The sequence below is a fragment of the Maylandia zebra genome, linkage group LG12 (genome assembly GCF_041146795.1).
Source record: "Maylandia zebra isolate NMK-2024a linkage group LG12, Mzebra_GT3a, whole genome shotgun sequence".
NCBI lineage: Eukaryota > Metazoa > Chordata > Actinopteri > Cichliformes > Cichlidae > Maylandia > Maylandia zebra.
The window spans coordinates 3,594,934-3,612,679 of record NC_135178.1 but is presented as its reverse complement, the minus strand read 5'-3'; the positions used below and the strand labels follow the sequence as shown (position 1 = coordinate 3,612,679).

The 17,746-nt window shown below is 42.3% G+C and overlaps 2 protein-coding genes across 5 annotated transcripts in view; one reads left to right on the top strand and one right to left on the bottom strand.

Annotated features, from left to right (window-relative positions):
• dgcr8 (DGCR8 microprocessor complex subunit) overlaps window positions 1-17,746 on the bottom strand; it is a 207,648-nt gene that overhangs the window by 57,776 nt on the left and 132,126 nt on the right. The window lies entirely within an intron of this gene.
• Window positions 125-17,721, top strand: ankle2 (ankyrin repeat and LEM domain containing 2). Of its 4 annotated transcripts, XM_076890563.1 has the most exons (14): window positions 1,175-1,319; window positions 2,110-2,613; window positions 4,548-4,739; window positions 5,130-5,314; window positions 5,878-6,066; window positions 6,170-6,292; window positions 6,656-6,719; window positions 7,324-7,503; window positions 7,603-7,705; window positions 10,357-10,547; window positions 10,791-11,649; window positions 11,957-12,088; window positions 15,864-16,004; window positions 16,653-17,721. In XM_076890563.1, the coding sequence occupies exons 2-14, from the start codon at window positions 2,121-2,123 to the stop codon at window positions 16,675-16,677; spliced, it is 2,877 nt and encodes a 958-aa protein (XP_076746678.1). In that variant the 5' UTR covers window positions 1,175-1,319; window positions 2,110-2,120; the 3' UTR covers window positions 16,678-17,721. The 4 variants fall into 4 exon arrangements, with proteins under 4 accessions (XP_076746677.1, XP_076746676.1, XP_076746678.1 ...); XM_076890562.1 differs by lacking the exon at window positions 1,175-1,319 and adding an exon at window positions 125-241 and having other exon boundaries at window positions 15,864-17,721; XM_076890561.1 differs by lacking the exon at window positions 1,175-1,319 and adding an exon at window positions 146-250 and having other exon boundaries at window positions 15,864-17,721.

Here is a 17,746-nt window from a genome sequence, read left to right as displayed (position 1 = left end):
TATTTATCATAAAATTGCACTATTCATCTGTCACGGTGTGCCCATTCAAGTATAAGTTAAATATGAAACTCTGTAAATTACCCCGTATTTTTGTTTCCTGTTTCCACTTTGAATTTTTTCTTTTCAATCGTTATTTTTGCTCAGGCAGTATTTTAGACGGAAGCGGGTCCTCGCTCTGTGCATTTTGAAACCGTCGCGGTGAGAAGACACCTAGCAAAATAGCCGGGGAGAGGAGGAGGAGGTGGGAATGGTACAATTAAAATTATATATTAATATATCATTGATGTACAGTTGACTGGGGTACATGTTTACGGTTATATGCAATGTAAAACCAGAAAAAAATGTGCGTTTAACGTTCGTATCAGTTTTTATTATTACTAACCGGTAGCTCGAGTGGTTAGCTTCTTGGCTTGCCAGCTGGCTAATGACTGCTAGCATGGCTGACAATCTCAGCTTCCTGAAATGAATCGCATACCTAATGTCACTCTAATCTAATTTTCATATTTAACGATCATTCGTGCAGTTGATCGTTTCAGTTATTTGAATACCTTCGCCATGCCCTGCGTTTGTTTTACCCGATAAGTGATCAGTTTGGCCTGCGTACATGGCTTTGTGCTAACACAAAATATTTACCATTTTCTTTATACCAGTTTTACATTTCAGATTCTTCATTGTTTTTGTATTTTTCTTATTCACTGTAAAATACTATGTCTGTTATTAACTACAAAAATCGGCGCTAGGTTATCGTTTCCTTGAATTAGTCACGTCTACTAAGGCACAGCATGATGCTATATTAAAGGCTAGCAGAAAGTACGTAAATATGAGGACGGTGTATTTTTAACTGTAGACCAGCAGCCATGTCCCGATAAAGGCTCTTGTCACCAACATGCACAAAATATTTGACATGTTACGTTGAGTATTATTATTAACAAATGTAGAAACATACGGTATTTAAAACAATAAACTAGTGATGTAGAGAGAGTTCAGCAGTGATGTTATTTAAACCCATGTCACATCCAGTGTAAGGTGTCATCTAAATGATCTTTAACCACAACAGTAGCATATTTTAAGAGAAAGAAATGTTTAAAAAATCGATTTGTGATTGGCTGCTGTCACTTTCAAGTGAGCTAGTTGTAAATTTTCCTATAGTCCTAAACGCATCGTGCGCCCTCCCTTAAATTTGAACATGCGCAGAACGTGTTGTAAACAATGAGACTCTTCCAGACCGTCTCCAGCTTTGTGTCTGTCCAACAGTTGATCTGTGCAAAACTAAACGGTTTCCCATAGCTCTCCGTACATTCAATAAAAAATGTTCCTTGGTAAGTAAAGAGACACATTTGTGACTAAAAATTTTTTTTATCAGCATCATCACTGCGAACACGTATCACATTTATTACGTTACAGCCTGAAAACCCACCTCGAATGACATACTTGGGCGTGACAGCGTGCGAATGAACATACTAATATTGTTATTATGCACTTACTTTAATGCAGATTTATATTGGTCAGTATTCCAGCCCCATCTACATTCCTTCCGAGCAGCGTCTCTTGTGCTAGCTTTGTCAGGCAAACTCCCGGCTTTTAAAGCTGACTTGCTGGTTAGCAGGCTAGCTAGTAGATGCTAGTCCAACACTGGTCTCGGTGGTTCTGTTGAGGCATAATATGCTACGTTAAAATAAGCATTTAGACCATCAGTACCACCGGGTGTTTTTCTGTCATATTAATTAAAAAATTCATTGAGGCTGTTGAAGACTCATGCTTATTAAATGTAAATGATTATCTTTTTGCTACTGAAGGGGGGGGGGGGGGGTGTCAGTGATGGTAGTATCGGTGTGTTACATTTTAAAACTTTGGACTGACTGTTGGAGTATATTAAATTATACATGGCATTTAGCTATTGTGCACGCAGTAATTAGAGACTGTTTAATTGCACACGTGTGGAATGCAGTGGAAAATGTTGACATACTAGTCTAAGCTTGATTTAGACATCCATCAACTTTTAGTTTAAGTACTACTTATTTTTATGAGTAATGATAAAACTATAGTGTATAGGAAGTTGTTTATCAATAGCTGCTGTTTGTAAATGCTGAAGTTTGTGCTGTGTTACAGGGAGCTGAAGCATGGAGGCGGCTCTGAGCAGGTTGAGGGGGCTAAGTGCCGATGAACTGTCCGAGGAGTTTGCCCGGGCAAACGTCAAGTGTGGACCCATTACACCCACCACCCGTGCCACCTATGAGAGGAAATTAGCCCGTATCCTGGCTGGACCAGAGAGCAGTACCACTGAAACAGACAGCAGCTCTTCAGCTGGTGCCTTGAACATTGTGGTGGATCATGCCAAATCTCTGTCATGTGCCACCTCGGCTGTTGTGCCCACAACCTCTGGAGCAAGCAGCAGCTCCTCAAAGGCTGCCAATGAAGAGTTGGACTTTGGCTACGGTGTGGGTCTCAACCCTCCAGAGGAAGAAGAAATATCAGAAAATACAAACTCAAACAGCTCTGCTGAGGGCAGTAACTTGCAGTCCAAAGTGGAAACTCCTTCAAAGCCAGCACAAGTGTCCCCAACCCTTTATTATGGAGTGTGTCCACTTTGGGAGGATGTCTTGGCAAGAAATGGTAAGAGAAACTCAGCTTCTTACTTTTTTAGAGTCCATTAGATATCATGTTTAATTTTGGTATGAAGAATTACTTGCCAAGTGTTGTTGACTTTGGAAATTGTAGAAACAATACTTTGAAACAATTTAGCATTACTTCACGCAGTTTAAAAACATGGTACAACACGCTGTTTTTGCCCCACCTGTTTGCGTTTCAAGTAGTGTAGAGGAACTGAGCCCTGCCACCAGTAAGACGATGGCAGGAATGAAGCAAATGAGTCCATTTTATAAACCCCAAAAAATCTGAACTATAGCGACAGCTTCTATCCTAGTACAAGTTATTTTGGAGCAGCTTTGCTCTCTTTTCACCATCCTTCACCTGTCTTTACTGTTATTGACATTAGCTGTGGAGATGCTCCCAGCTGCTGGATGACTAGTTAGCATTATTTTGCATGCATTTGTTAGTTTAATTTTAGAAATGTAGTTATTACTGTTTATGTTTCCTAGACTGTGTGACATGATATTTGTCCTTTTAAGACGGTGAACTTTGGAGTAACAATTGTTGGAATTATTGTCTTGTAATAACTTATATTAGTCATATGACTAGCATATTATCACAATGGCTTTAATTCAGTGGCTCTAACAACAGAATTGCAGTAACTGTTTAGGATTACAGGCAGCTGTCACTATGAGATCCAAACAGATACTGATGCAAGTGAAGGAGGCTATCATTTGGCTGAAAACTAAAATAAACCTATCCTATCAGACTGATTGCAAAAATGTAAGAAATGGCCAAATAAACAATTGTTTGTTCTTGAAAATAAATAGATGCACTGTCCAGTTTAGCAACTCCAAATGACTTGAAAAATCACAGAAGACAACTAAAGCAAATGTTAAGAAAGACTGGAAAAAAAGGGGGGTTAGGAAATTTCACACCAAGTCAACAAATTCAAAAATCTCAAGTAGGTAAGTGCATAACTGTCAGGGTCTACAATCGAGAGACGTCTTCATGAATTGAAATACAGAGTGTTTATAACGAGACACAAACCATGCTCAGTTACTCAGTTCCACTCAGGATGAAGAAACCTAAAACCGACCACAAACTCCTAAAAGATTCTTCGGACACAAACAAAAATAAAATGTACTAGAATGATGGGAAGAGGAAAATATGAAGAAGGAAAGAGAACATTTATGATCTGAAAGATCTCATCTGTTGAATATGGTGCAGTAAATATTATGGCATGGGCATCATGTGACTGCTCATAGTGTACAGGGTTATAATCTCCAAAACTGATTTAACCACCCAAAGCCCCGTTTCTCAAGGCAAAGAAAAGGGATATTCTACAGTGTTTGTCAAATAGCCTTTTAAGTTGTTGAAAATGAGGAGCTAAGTATAAAAATGCATGTAATTCCAACAGTTAATGTAATAATGTTGTTAAACCGCTTGAATTAAAGCTAAAAGTCTGTGCTTCACTAAATAAAAACAATTTATATTGGATTGAAGCATTTAAATTTGCAGTGTTGTTACAAAAAGTACTTCAAAGGCAAAGAACAGAAGAAATGTCTCAGAAATATGGTTTATCCAATAATAATCAGATAATTAAGATATTTTTTTATTTATATATTTATTTATATATATATATATTTGTTTAGTGGACAAACATTTTCTTTTCTTGGCAGTGAGCAGTCAGGCAGTAGGACAGCCTGACCTCTCTGGGGCAATGATCTAAATTCACTTTGAGCTTCCATAAAAATCAGTGCTGTTAATGTTAATCAGTCAAGGCAGGCTTTTTTTGCAGTTGCAGGAGCAGTGGCACTTACGTGGCTGACAAGACAGACAGGGCAAAAAATGTGGAAAAAACCCAGCCACCGGTTAGGCCACTGTAAAACACAACAATTAAGGAAAAACGGAGTACCAAATAAAAGAATTAAAATGGTTTTTGTGTTTTTCTGCAGAGGGAGCACATGTGTACTCAGATAAGAAAGATGCCCTTCAAGCTGTAAAGACGATGAAGGGAGCCCGTTTTAAAGCCTTTTCCAACCGTGAGGATGCTGAGAAGTTTGCTAAGGGGATCTGTGATTACTTTCCCTCTCCCAGCAAGTCGGTCTGTGTATCTCCTGTCAAACCAGGCCTGCCCATTAGTAAAGGTAAGTACATGAAATGATTTAGGCTTCGCTTCTAAAAGAGCTTCACAGTATTTTTTTTGTGTATTTTTATTCAATTGAATTAGTTTTTATTTTCTCATCTTGTGTTAGTTTATTGCCTGATAAAGCAGTGCACCGTTATCAGTCAAAATTGTTATCGCTTTTAAGTGAAGTGGCATCTGTGAGCTGATCGCTGTATTTATTACAGTGTGAATATAGAGGTGCAGCATAGTTCAAAGATTTCACAGTTTGCTGATGTATCTGACATGTTAAAAGGCACAAGCGGATAAAAAGACTACAGATCGAGCTAGAATCCGAGCCATTGTGCAAGGCACTCCTGAAAAATTCTTCACTGCAGTGACCAGCTTCGTCTCTTTCTCCCTTCCACCCCAGACAACGTGGAGGTCGATACCATCAACCGGGAGCGTGCCAACAGTTTTAAGAGCCCGCGCTCTCAGGACCTGACGGCCAAACTAAGGAAAGCTGTGGAGAAGGGCGATGAGACGGCCTTCAGCGAACTGGTCTGGGGCAATCCACGCTATCTCATTGGCTCAGGAGATAATCCCACTATTGTTCAGGTGGGAACATGTAGTGAATACTTTTGGTATATTCGGACTGTTTATAACGCTGACTGAAAGTTGCATGGTATTTAGCATCTTAAGATAGCACAGAGATGCCGCCACAATCTCTGGAAAGTCTTTGCTATTAATAGAGTAGCATGGCCTGACTTGCCATTTGTTGATACATACATATTTTGACTCTATCAGCGCCAGCCTTTCAGTTACTGTGTGTGTGTGTGTCAAGCTTGTAGCTCCTGAGACAAAAACAAAAGTGAATTTACCTGCTGGATGTGCTGAAATGGAATTTTTGCATCAAAGTAATTCATGTGTTTGTTTTACATTTAAAAGTACTTTAAAAATTGGGATTTAAAGTGTTCATAGTTGATGCTAGTATATTATAAATAACTGTTTGTTTATTAAGCTGCAGGTATTCAAATAAAATCAGTGGCATGTTGTTAATCCCTGATTAATCCCAAAGTCAGATTCTGATTTTTAGAAAAAAACGTGCAGTTTCTGTTAACTGGAGATTAAAAAGGATTCCTGACCCATTCAGTCGTTCCTCTGTGGTTTGTTATGTTCAGGAGGGCTGCCGGTACAATGTAATGCACGTGGCAGCCAAGGAAAACCAGGCAGGGATTGCTCAGCTGCTGCTGGACACCTTGGAAAACCCAGAGTTTATGCGCCTCATGTACCCAGATGACCAGGAAGTCATGCTGCAGAAACGAATCCGCTACATTGTAGACCTTTACCTCAACACTCCAGATAAAGCTGTCAGTTCTTTCACACTCCCAATTGAACCTGAATAGATTCATTTTAAATAATAATATGAACAGAGCCCAGTAACTTTATTATTTTGTTTTTCCCCCACTGTAGGGCTTTGAAACACCGCTCCACTTTGCCTGTAAGTTTGGGTGTCCAGATGTGGTCAATGTCCTGTGCTCGCATCCTGACATTGATAAGAACCGTGAGAATAAGGATGGCCAGACGCCTAGGGATGTAAGTGCTTACATTTCGAACCATTATTTAAACGAGCAGCACACACAGATGCACACACATGGAGCATGGATTAAACCACAGGAGTGACCGTGAATGTGTACGCATTTATATGAGTGCTGTCTAGCAAATACAGTCTCTCTCAGTGCAATCCTCGCAGTAGTTGTTCAGGGAGGCGCAGTTATGCCCACACAGGTTTTTAAGCTGTGACCTCTAAGCTTGCTTTTTAAATCCTTTGGCAGCAATCACTCACTGAACATTGTAAGCTAAACTTAGATGAGCAAATTCTTTCCTCACTTGATCCAGCAACAGCTGTACATAAATGTCTGTTCACGCATCATTATTTTGTTTCCCTCTTTCCCACAGCTTATATGCAGCAGAAAGAATAAAAGTCCAGAAGTGAAACAGAAGATAAGTGACTACCTGGAGGGTAAGGGATTAGCACATTTCTTACAAATTAAGTTTGTTCTCCTTGGGCTGGTTCAACACACAGCATGTGACATCTTAGTTTTTTGTTTTTTTTAAATCTGTCCTTTTAATATTTGTAAAATTGGAGCTGTTAAGTGTCGGTCATAATAGTCTTGTGAGCTTGAAAAAAGAGCCCTGGATGTCTTTAGGTTTGAGAGGTGAAACGTATTTACAAAACTAAAGAAATCCAGTTACTTTTTTCAAGCTCTCGAGACTGCATGTGTTAGTGTTACTGAGCGGGTATACTCATGAATAAACTGCAACAAGTTTGTTTTGCAAATCATGACAAGTTTTTGTTCAGTCCGGTGAGAGTTGAAGGCATCTGGTGTGCAGCGTCAGAGCATTTGGCACGGCGTTCTGCATACTGTATTTCTTTATACCATTTGGTATGCGCACACTGCCAACGCCATATGCAGCAGCCACATGACAACACATAAACTTAGATTTTGTTTTGACGTACTCTGCCAGCTTAAGGTTCGACTCCCACCGCTTCCACCTTTGACGATATGTAAATGTTGTCATGAGTTATGTTGTCATGCTGACTTTGAGTCTCTGTTGTTTCACAGACCGTTGCTATATCCCTTTGCTGAGAGCAACTGACAATACCTCCCAGCCCATCATTGGTGCTCCATGGTCACCTGAGTCCTCAGAAAGTCTCTCGCTAATCCAGCGACACACAAGAAGCCCCAAGGATCCCATGATGGCTGTCACTGCCTTTGCTGGCCCCCTAAACCCCTCTAAAGCAAGTTTAAAAACAACAACAACAAAAAAACCTGCTTATCAGTGTTTATGAAGGCCGTAATAATTTTTTTTTTAAAACACATATTGTCTTCCACTGTAGGCAGATGATTTTCGCCGGTTCTGGAAGACGCCACCCAGAGACCGGGCAGAACTTTACCACCACATACTTAAGTCTGATCCTGACAGAGGGGCGGAGAGAGTAGGCAGGTACGTCCAAAACCTAAGTCTTATTTTATTTTCAGTAACTTTCTCAGGAATATCTGTGTCCGCTGTGATGCACAGATATCATCTGTTAAATGCCATCTCTGCACTTTTCACATAGTCATACATATTGGAAGCTTTCACTTCATTATGGATGATTAGCTAAACCACAGTAGGATACAGTTTTTAATCCATCCCATCCATCCATCCATCCATCTTCATCCGCTTTATCCGAGGCCAGGTCGCGGGGGCAGCAGCCTAAGCAAAGAGGCCCAGACCTCCCTCTCCCCAGCCACCTCCTCCAGCTTATCCGGGGGAACACCAAGGCGTTCCCAGGCCAGCCGAGAGATATAATCTCTCCAGCGTGTCCTGGGTCTGCCCCGGGGCCTCCTCCCGGTGGGACATGCCTGGAACACCTCACCCAGGAGGCATCCTTGTCAGATGCCCGAACCACCTCAGCTGGCTCCTTTCGATGTGGAGCAGCAGCTGCTCTACTCTGAGCCCCTCCCGGATGGCCGAACTTCTCACCCTATCTCTAAGGGAGAGGCCAGCCACCCTTCGGAGGAAGCTCATTTCTGCCGCTTGTATCCGCGATCTCGTTCTTTCGGTCACTACCCACAGCTCGTGGCCATAGATGAGGGTAGGGACGTAGATCGACCGGTAAATTGAGAGCTTCGCTTTTACACTCAGCTCCCTCTTCACCACGACGGACCGGTGCAGCGTCCGCATTACTGCAGCCGCAGCCCCAATCCGTCTGTCGATCTCCGGCTCCCTTCTCCCATCACTCGCGAACAAGACCCCGAGATACTTGAACTCCTCCACTTGGGGCAGGAACTCATCCCCGACCCGGAGTGGGCACTCCACCCTTTTCCGGCTGAGAACCATGGCCTCAGATTTGGAGGTGCTGATCCTCATTCCCGCTGCTTCACACTCGGCTGCGAACCGTTCCAGTGCGAGCTGGAGGCCCTCACCCGATGAAGCCAACAGAACCACATCATCTGCAAAAATCAGAGATGAGATTCTGAGGCCACCAAAGCGAAAGCCCTCCGCCACTTGGCCGCGCCTAGAAATCCTGTCCATAAAAATTATGAACAGAACCGGAGACAAAGGGCAGCCCCGGCGAAGCCCATCACCCACCAGGAACGAGTCCGACTTATTGCCGGCAATGCGAACCAAGCTCTTGCAACGGTTATATAGGGATCGAATGGCCCGTAGCAATGGGCCAGACACCCCATATTCCCGCAACACCTCCCACAGGACACCCCGAGGGACACGGTCGAATGCCTTCTCCAAGTCCACAAAACACATGTAGACTTGTTGGGCAAACTGCCATGCACCCTCAAGTATCCTGGAGAGGATAAAGAGCTGGTCCAGTGTTCCGCGACCAGGACGAAAACCGCATTGTTCCTCCTGTATCCAAGGTTCGACTAACGGACGAACTCTCCTTTCCAGCACCCTGGCATAGACTTTCCCAGGGAGGCTGAGGAGTGTGATCCCCCTGTAGTTGGAACACACCCTCCGGTCCCCCTTCTTAAAGATGGGGACCACCACCCCGGTCTGCCAGTCCACAGGTACTGCCCCTGATCTCCACGCAACATTGTAGAGGCGTGTCAACCAGGACAGCCCTACAACGTCCAGAGCCTTCAGGAACTCGGGGCGGACCTCATCAACACCAGGGGCTCTGCCACCAAGGAGTTGTTTAACTGCACAGGCTAACCAAGCCCGATAGGCCTCCTTCTTCAGCCTGGTGGCTCCCTTCACCTCTGGTGTCCACCAAAAACTGTCAACCAAATGGTGGACAGTTTTTAATGTTTTGTTTAATGTTTAAAATGTTTTGTATTCCATATACCACTGAGAATAGAACAGCCCATTATGTAACTATGTGAAGGTCGACTTATGCATTAACCTTCCCCGTCAATAATTGGAATAATCAGCTCTTCAAATTACCAAAATAATATTTAGCAGTTTATTACTATTATTCTGCTATAATGGTGGATACTCATAATAATCATGGCTAAAGTTTTAGTTAATGAGGTCTGGGTTTGTTTGGGGTTTTCCCCCTGACTCTTGGCTCTCTAAAATATTGGAGAGGATATCCTTATTATGATAATTTCAGGTTTCTTCCTGTTAAAAGGGAGTTTTTCCCCTTCCCACTGTTGCCATGTGCTTGCTCATAGCTCATCTGATTGATGGGGTTTACTTACTATTATTGGAAGGTATTTATGTTACAATATAAAGCGCCTTGAGGTAACTGTTATTGTGATTTGGTGTGATATAAATAAAACTGAATTGAATAGATCTGGCTGTGAGCAACAAAGTCCACCTCCTGTTCAAATGAATTTGTAAAGGAAAATCATAACAAAGCTGGCTTAAAGGTAAGGAGAAGCTCATTTTAGAGAGCGGATGACCTGAGTGACTGAATCAAAGTCCAGTTTAAGATAATTGAGGACTAGTTTTGTGTTTTTTGGAAACATGCACAGCTTCTTTTTTTAAAGTCCAACAGTAGAAATATAAATCGAAATTAATGTAATAGGTTAATTTTGATTATGCATCCTTTTAACCCACGCAGATCAGCTTCAACATTAGCCACAATCATGGGGAACCAATAAATAAACAAATATCTTTGTTATTTAAATGAATCTACGTCTTGCCTACAGAGACCTAGCTCATGAGATGGGACACCCCTGGGCGGAATATTGGGACTTCCTGGATAGTTTTGTGGATCTGTCATCTGGTGAGGGGCTCCGCAAGCTGGACGATTACCTGAGCAAGAAGGATTTCAGTTCACGGACTCATGAGGGGGCCGGCGAGAATGAAACCAGCAACAGGTTTAAAACCCCCTCTCCAGGTACAAAGTGCTTTGTATTTGAGAAGTATGGGTTGCTGAGATGGACTGTGCACATTTCTGATCACATCCTGATTTAATGTGTTAATTTTAGTGATGTAGCGTAATCAGTGTGTTTCTCAAGTATAGCCTCTTGTTATATTAAATGGTCTTTGCAAAGTTTCATACCTCGTTTTTTTGCCCTAAAGCAAAGTGCACCACTCTTTAGTTTACAGTTTTTTGTTACTCATTCTTCGCTGATTGCAGGGAAGCCCAAAAAGTTCTGCAACTCTATTTCTGTTGGTGCCTTCCTGGACGAGGGTGACGATATCAGCCTTGAGGAGATGAAGAACCGGCAGAACGCAGCACTCACCAGCATCACCTCCTGTGCTGCATCCAAGGACGTCCTGAAAGGAGCTGTGGGTGGCCGCGAGTTCCACATCGCGCTCCGCCACCACGGGGCCGACCTGATCGAGACTGCTGCCGAGCAGGACCTGCTGTGCTGCTGCAAAGACGGCCTCCTGTCGCCTGGTGTAGTCTGTAAAAACGGGGTGTGCTCCTCCTCCAGAGATAGGACTCACAATGGAGACAAGGTGTCCCCACGCACCTCCCCATCCTCTTCCTGCATGCTGTCGCCTATTTCCAATCTCATGGTGGAGTTTGAGCGCATGTCTCTGCAGGAGCCACCAGACAGTCCCACCAGCTGCAGAGAGAGAAGGAGCAGTGGTGGGAACCGTCATAGGGAGGCTCGGGACTATAACTCCTCCTCAGCCACAGACCTGAGCTCTGGGCTGAACCTTCTGTCTCTCAGTCACAGCGGTCAAGATGGTGAGACTGTGGATGGGCCAGGCTGGAGAACAGAGGGAGCAGGTAAAGAAGAGAGGCACAGCAGCGGCAGCTCAGAGGAGTACTTTGAAGCAGAGGAGAGTCTGGAGATGCTGGGTAGGACTAGGGGGTCAGTGTCAGGGTTGCGCAATTTCTGCGCTAGGTCCAAGTCATGGGACCACGGGGGCAGGGACTTAAGCAGCTCAGGATCCTCTGGGTCCTCTTATAAGTCCTTAGAGAACTCCCATGAGTTCTTACCCAGGACCCCACCACATGTCAGAAGAGGACTTTTTATTGATGGGTGAGTCGCACTTGCTTTCACTGCAGAGGATTCAGTTTATAGCAGACAAATAGAAAATGTTCCTGAGAATCTTTAAGTTTGGTATTGTAAATAAAATTAAATATGAGACTATGTGGAAAAGAAACTGAACTACATGAAGCATTTGTGAATATTTCTGTGATAATCCAGAGAAGTACTGTGTAACACACTCTGAGCTAGATGCTGTTAGTGGGATGTGACAGGCAGACGGTACAATTAGGAGCAGTCTGATGATCCCCAACTGAGCTGAAGTGATAAGTAGCTGATTAATCGTCTGTCTTTTTTACAGTGATTCTCCAACCAAACTGGACAGAGCGGTCCTGTCAGCAATAGAGGGCACAGACATCGATCCTCAGAAGTATCCGAGTATTCATAAGTGGAAGAGCACAGTGAAGTCATACTCTGCCTCAGATATGCAGAGGTTAGTAAGCTTGGCTGGCATATCAATGCAGGGTTTCCACCAGTGTTTTACAGGCTGTGTGTGTGTTTGATGGCAGTTGTAGGCAGACTTAAAAAGAATAATGAACCAGGTGAATGTCAACAGCTAACATAATTATATCTGTTCTGCTGCTATCTGTCAACTTATGTCCATTAATCATGGATTACAGTAGGCTAGGTCCTGCTTGGCTAATCTACATAAACTGTGAATTGGTGCTTTCTTGCTTGTGTTGGCTGGGAAGTATGCCCTTTTGTTTTTTCCCCCTCTTTTTCTCCACAGTGTGCAGAGATGCAGCTAGGCTAGCACAGCTCCATTGTTTTCCTCTGTCGTACAGTTAGCATTATAGCTAGTTAAATTTCCTGCAAACCCTGTTCATAGTTATTTGTATGCTTATTTCACGTGTGGGTGTGATCCTGCTGGCTTCAAAGGTTTCAGTACCAGGTGATGATGATGATGATGATGATGATGATAATACTTTTTCATGTCTTTAATCAGCACTAAAGGTCAGTTTAGTGCAGTAGTTGCTGAAATGGGAACTGAGAACCAGTTCTGTGTAATATGTGTAATGCACATTTTTTTTGAGTAACAACCCCAACACTGATCACAACAAAGAGGGGAGACGCCTCCAACATGCACAAACATTTGACCACACAGAATGCGGTTAATTTGCACAAATGTTATGTCTTTGATATGCAGCTTAGCAAATGTGGTGACTCTCAAAATGTAGCCAAGGAGAATCGATAGAGAATTGATGAGAAATCAAATCAATAAGAGATACTGATAATAGAATCGAAATTGCTAAATTCTTATCAGTTCCCGTCCCTTACATTTGCTTTTATTATCTTGCTTTTCATTACTGTTTAAGCTTAAAAACTGGCTCTGCACACAGCTTAGAAGCTGTTATTTTTATTTTACATTTTACATCATGACAGAGGGCATCCACAGAAACATTGGTGGAAAAAAGAGAAATCAGTACTGAAATCTACAAGACTGACATTTAAACTACTGTACATTCAGATCTTACAGATTCTGGCATGTAAATGAACTGGTGTTTTCTACAGGGAGTGCAGAATTATTAGGCAAGTTGTGTTTTTGAGGAATAATTTTATTATTGAACAACAACCATGTTCTCAATGAACCCAAAAAACTCATTAATATCAAAGCTGAATGTTTTTGGAAGTAGTTTTTAGTTTGTTTTTAGTTTTAGCTATTTTAGGGGGATATCTGTGTGTGCAGGTGACTATTACTGTGCATAATTATTAGGCAACTTAACAAAAAACAAATATATACCCATTTCAATGATTTATTTTTACCAGTCAAACCAATATAACATCTCCACATTCACAAATATACATTTCTGACATTCAAAAACAAAACAAAAACAAATCAGCTACCAATATAGCCACCTTTCTTTGCAAGGACACTCAAAAGCCTGCCATCCATGGATTCTGTCAGTGTTTTGATCTGTTCACCATCAACATTGCGTGCAGCAGCAACCACAGCCTCCCAGACACTGTTCAGAGAGGTGTACTGTTTTCCCTCCTTGTAAATCTCACATTTGATGATGGACCACAGGTTCTCAATGGGGTTCAGATCAGGTGAACAAGGAGGCCATGTCATTAGTTTTCCTTCTTTTATACCCTTTCTTGCAGCCACGCTGTGGAGTACTTGGACGCGTGTGATGGAGCATTGTCCTGCATGGAAATCATGTTTTTCTTGAAGGATGCAGACTTCTTCCTGTACCACTGCTTGAAGAAGGTGTCTTCCAGAAACTGGCAGTAGGACTGGGAGTTGAGCTTGACTCCATCCTCAACCCGAAAAGGCCCCACAAGCTCATCTTTGATGATACCAGCCCAAACCAGTACTCCACCTCCACCTTGCTGGCGTCTGAGTCGGACTGGAGCTCTCTGCCCTTTACCAATCCAACCACGGGCCCATCCATCTGGCCCATCAAGACTCACTCTCATTTCATCAGTCCATAAAACCTTAGAAAAACCAGTCTTGAGATATTTCTTGGCCCAGTCTTGACGTTTCAGCTTGTGTGTCTTGTTCAGTGGTGGTCGTCTTTCAGCCTTTCTTACCTTGGCCATGTCTCTGAGTATTGCACACCTTGTGCTTTTGGGCACTCCAGTGATGTTGCAGCTCTGAAATATGGCCAAACTGGTGGCAAGTGGCATCTTGGCAGCTGCACGCTTGACTTTTCTCAGTTCATGGGCAGTTATTTTGCGCCTTGGTTTTTCCACACGCTTCTTGCGACCCTGTTGATTATTTTGAATGAAACGCTTGATTGTTCGATGATCACGCTTCAGAAGCTTTGCAATTTTGAGACTGCTGCATCCCTCTGCAAGATATCTCACTATTTTTGACTTTTCTGCACCTGTCAAGTCCTTCTTTTGACCCATTTTGCCAAAGGAAAGGACGTTGCCTAATAATTATGCACACCTGATATAGGGTGTTGATGTCATTAGACCACACCCCTTCTCATTACAGAGATGCACATCACCTAATATGCTTAATTGGTAGTAGGCTTTCGAGCCTATACAGCTTGGAGTAAGACAACATGCATGAAGAGGATGATGTGGACAAAATACTCATTTGCCTAATAATTCTGCACTCCCTGTATTAATTTGAACACGGCACATTCACAGAGGACTTCCCTCTATACCGAAGTGCTTTCTCACAGTCATATTCTCACTCAAATGGATGTATAACTTGGGGCTCACCATCTTGCACGCTGAGTCGGGGATTGATCAACCCACTCTCCAACCTGAGCCACCCAAAGAATGTGCTCTTTGCCCTTTAAATCATGTGTTAACTCAAAATCAAGAGTCCAAATACACCTCTTTAAATCCAGGGTGCAGAGATAAAGGCAACTATTAAACACGCACCCACGCAGGGTAGTCTCAGGTAGTGGTGTGCGGATTGATACTAAAATATCGATTCCTCTGATACCAGCCATTTATGGTCTAGAATCAATTCTCATATTAAAATATCGATATTTTAGTAATTTGGGGTAAATTTGTAGTTTATCATTAACAGGAACACAGTGGAAAGAAACTATGTAATTCGGATTGTCTACATTGGAAGGAACTACTTCCTCTTCCGCCTTTCATAGTCATGTGCGAAATACAGCTGAATAAATGTGTCCAGCTCCTTGGCGTGCGCACTCACAACAATGGCTGAGCGTAAATGGAGTCATCCATGGACACGTTTTACCTCCACAAACAGCCGAGACGCGGTTTGCGATACATGTGGCAAGACAGTGAGGTGTTGTGGCAACACCACTAACCTCCTCAAACACCTCACAGTAAATCATATGACAGAATATGACGAGTGTATGTTGAGGCGAACTGAAGAGGAGGACAGGGACGGGTGCTGCTAGGGCGAGACAGACGTCTCTCATTGAGTCCTTTAGTGCTGCAGGCAGGCAAGATGCTCAAATAGCCACAACTTCAGGTTTTTTATTTTTATAAGATAATTCTGCATTATTAAATGATAACAAGTAGTCTGATATCCCATAATCATTATGAAGCTATAATTTGAGATACAGTAAAAGATACAATAAATAAAATAAGTTTTTGTACAAAGTATCAGTATCCTCGATACCATCCTGGATTTTACTTGGTATCGGATCGGAAAGGAAATGAGTGGTATCGCACATCACTAGTCTCAGGCCAGTCCCCCAAATAATATGCTTTATATTTACCATTAAATTTATTCTAAAACACTGATTATTGTGTTGATCTGTATTGTGTAGCTGGCCTAGCCCTGCAGTGGTAAAACCACGACTCAGGATGCAGCATCAGACTCCCGGCTCTCCTATCAGCGGCCTGATGTCCCCCACCGGCCGCTTCAGCCCCGCTCGGCACGCTGCCTCACCGGACTTCAGCCCCAGCCGGTACAGCCCTGCCAACATTAGCTACATTCAGCGCCTCAAGCACTTGAACGAGCCGTCAGTTTAACTGCACCCACCTCCTGCGCTACAATGCAGCCATACCCTCTCCAAGCCCTGCCTTCTCTCACACACCCGAATCCAGCTGTACAGAGCTGGCTACACCAGAGCTCAGAAACCACAAACCTAACAGAAATATGCACAAAGTGTCTGGAAGATTTGTATTAATGATGTATGGTACGACTCCTACGTAACACAGGAATTCTCATCACAGTTAGGTTGTGATGTCAACTCCAGACTTTAAAAGGTAAAAAACAAAACAAACCTTGCTAATTTATGTACTGTATGGGTGTGGACCATGTTGAATTGACGGTAACGTTATTTGTGGCAAGTGTGAAGCACCTTTATCATAGCCTGACTCAACTTTTATGAATATTGTGAACACAAGCCACACCCCCCAAAGTTAGTTGATCACTAAAACTTTAGTGAGGGATCCTAAAAGGATTGTCACTGAAGATGTTCTTAAAAAAAATTAAAATGTCAATATTTTAAAAATTATTTTTTGTATGTTGGTCAGTAGCACAAAATTTAAATGTTTTTATTAATGGTGTTAAAACAGACTGCCATTTCCTATGTTCTTTTTTCCCCCCTCAGTTCAGGAATTGCCTTAATTTTCTGAAGTGATGGACCAGCTCTCTGTCAGTTTGGACACATTTCCTCTAGCTCATACATGAAATGTATGGAAAATAAAGCAACTGAGATCTTCCATGTTTTTATTTTGTCCTTCAATAAATTCATACAATTTCCATCTTTTCTCGGTAGTTCCTGGACATATCTGGACTTTTTCTTTCTGTCGCTGTTGGCGGCCTTAGAGACTGTGCAATTTTTTTTCTTTATCTTTTTTCTGGAGTATCTTTTATGGGCAAACATCTCCTACAATGTATGAATGACAAAACACACCCATCAGTATAGTATTATTTCAGATTTGGCTAGTGCCTGGTGTTGCGATCACTTTAAAGCTGTGTGAAGTGATTTGTAACCACTAGGGGGCGAGAAAGACTCAAAGTAACTTGATAGGGTTTCTATGTCCTGTTACGACTGTCTTGTTAATGAAACTGCCTTATGATACAGAGAATACAGATTAGTTGAGAGCTGCTTAAAATATGAAGTTGATTAGCAGAACATGCGACCCTCATGATAGAATTTGATTTTAACAAAGTGCTAAGTAGAGCTTTGAGGCCCAAAATTTCAGTAATCCCTCAGGTGGTAAAACTGACTTCAAGTAAACTTGTGTAGATAACGGCAAGTTCTTGCAGTCCTCTAAAAACCTGCTGTATCCAGTCTGTATTGTAGGGATAACGTCACTGCTGGGTGAGGGCTTATCAGCTGTGTCTAGGACTTAAAAAGCCAATTATCCTGAATATTCAGATGGCCACTCGCATTTAAAGAATGTATTTTTTGTGTGAACTATACCTTTATCCGAGAGCACAAACTACTTCAGTGCGAAGATTGTGTCGTCATCCTCGTGTTCTCAGATGACAACAGATCTAATTCTGGTTTCTGAATGTGGAACTTTGCAAAAATGTACCTTAAAAAAACTTAACATGCTTCTTGTGCTTTTAGCATTCTGTGCTTTATTAAAACTTAACTTTCATGGTGAATTCTTTCTGTATGTCTAGACCTCATTTGCTTTCAATTAATCAATAAAAAACCCTCACTCTTACTTTACTGTTAATGTATCCACTTAT

Bases quoted from the DNA above. Each gene is read 5' to 3' on its own strand.
- ankle2 (XM_076890562.1), top strand. From the start codon at position 2,121: ATGGAGGCGGCTCTGAGCAGGTTGAGGGGGCTAAGTGCCGATGAACTG. The intron at 5,315-5,877 runs GTGGGAACATGT...TGTTATGTTCAG, and splicing joins ATAATCCCACTATTGTTCAG to GAGGGCTGCCGGTACAATGT. The intron at 6,720-7,323 runs GTAAGGGATTAG...GTTGTTTCACAG, and splicing joins GATAAGTGACTACCTGGAGG to ACCGTTGCTATATCCCTTTG.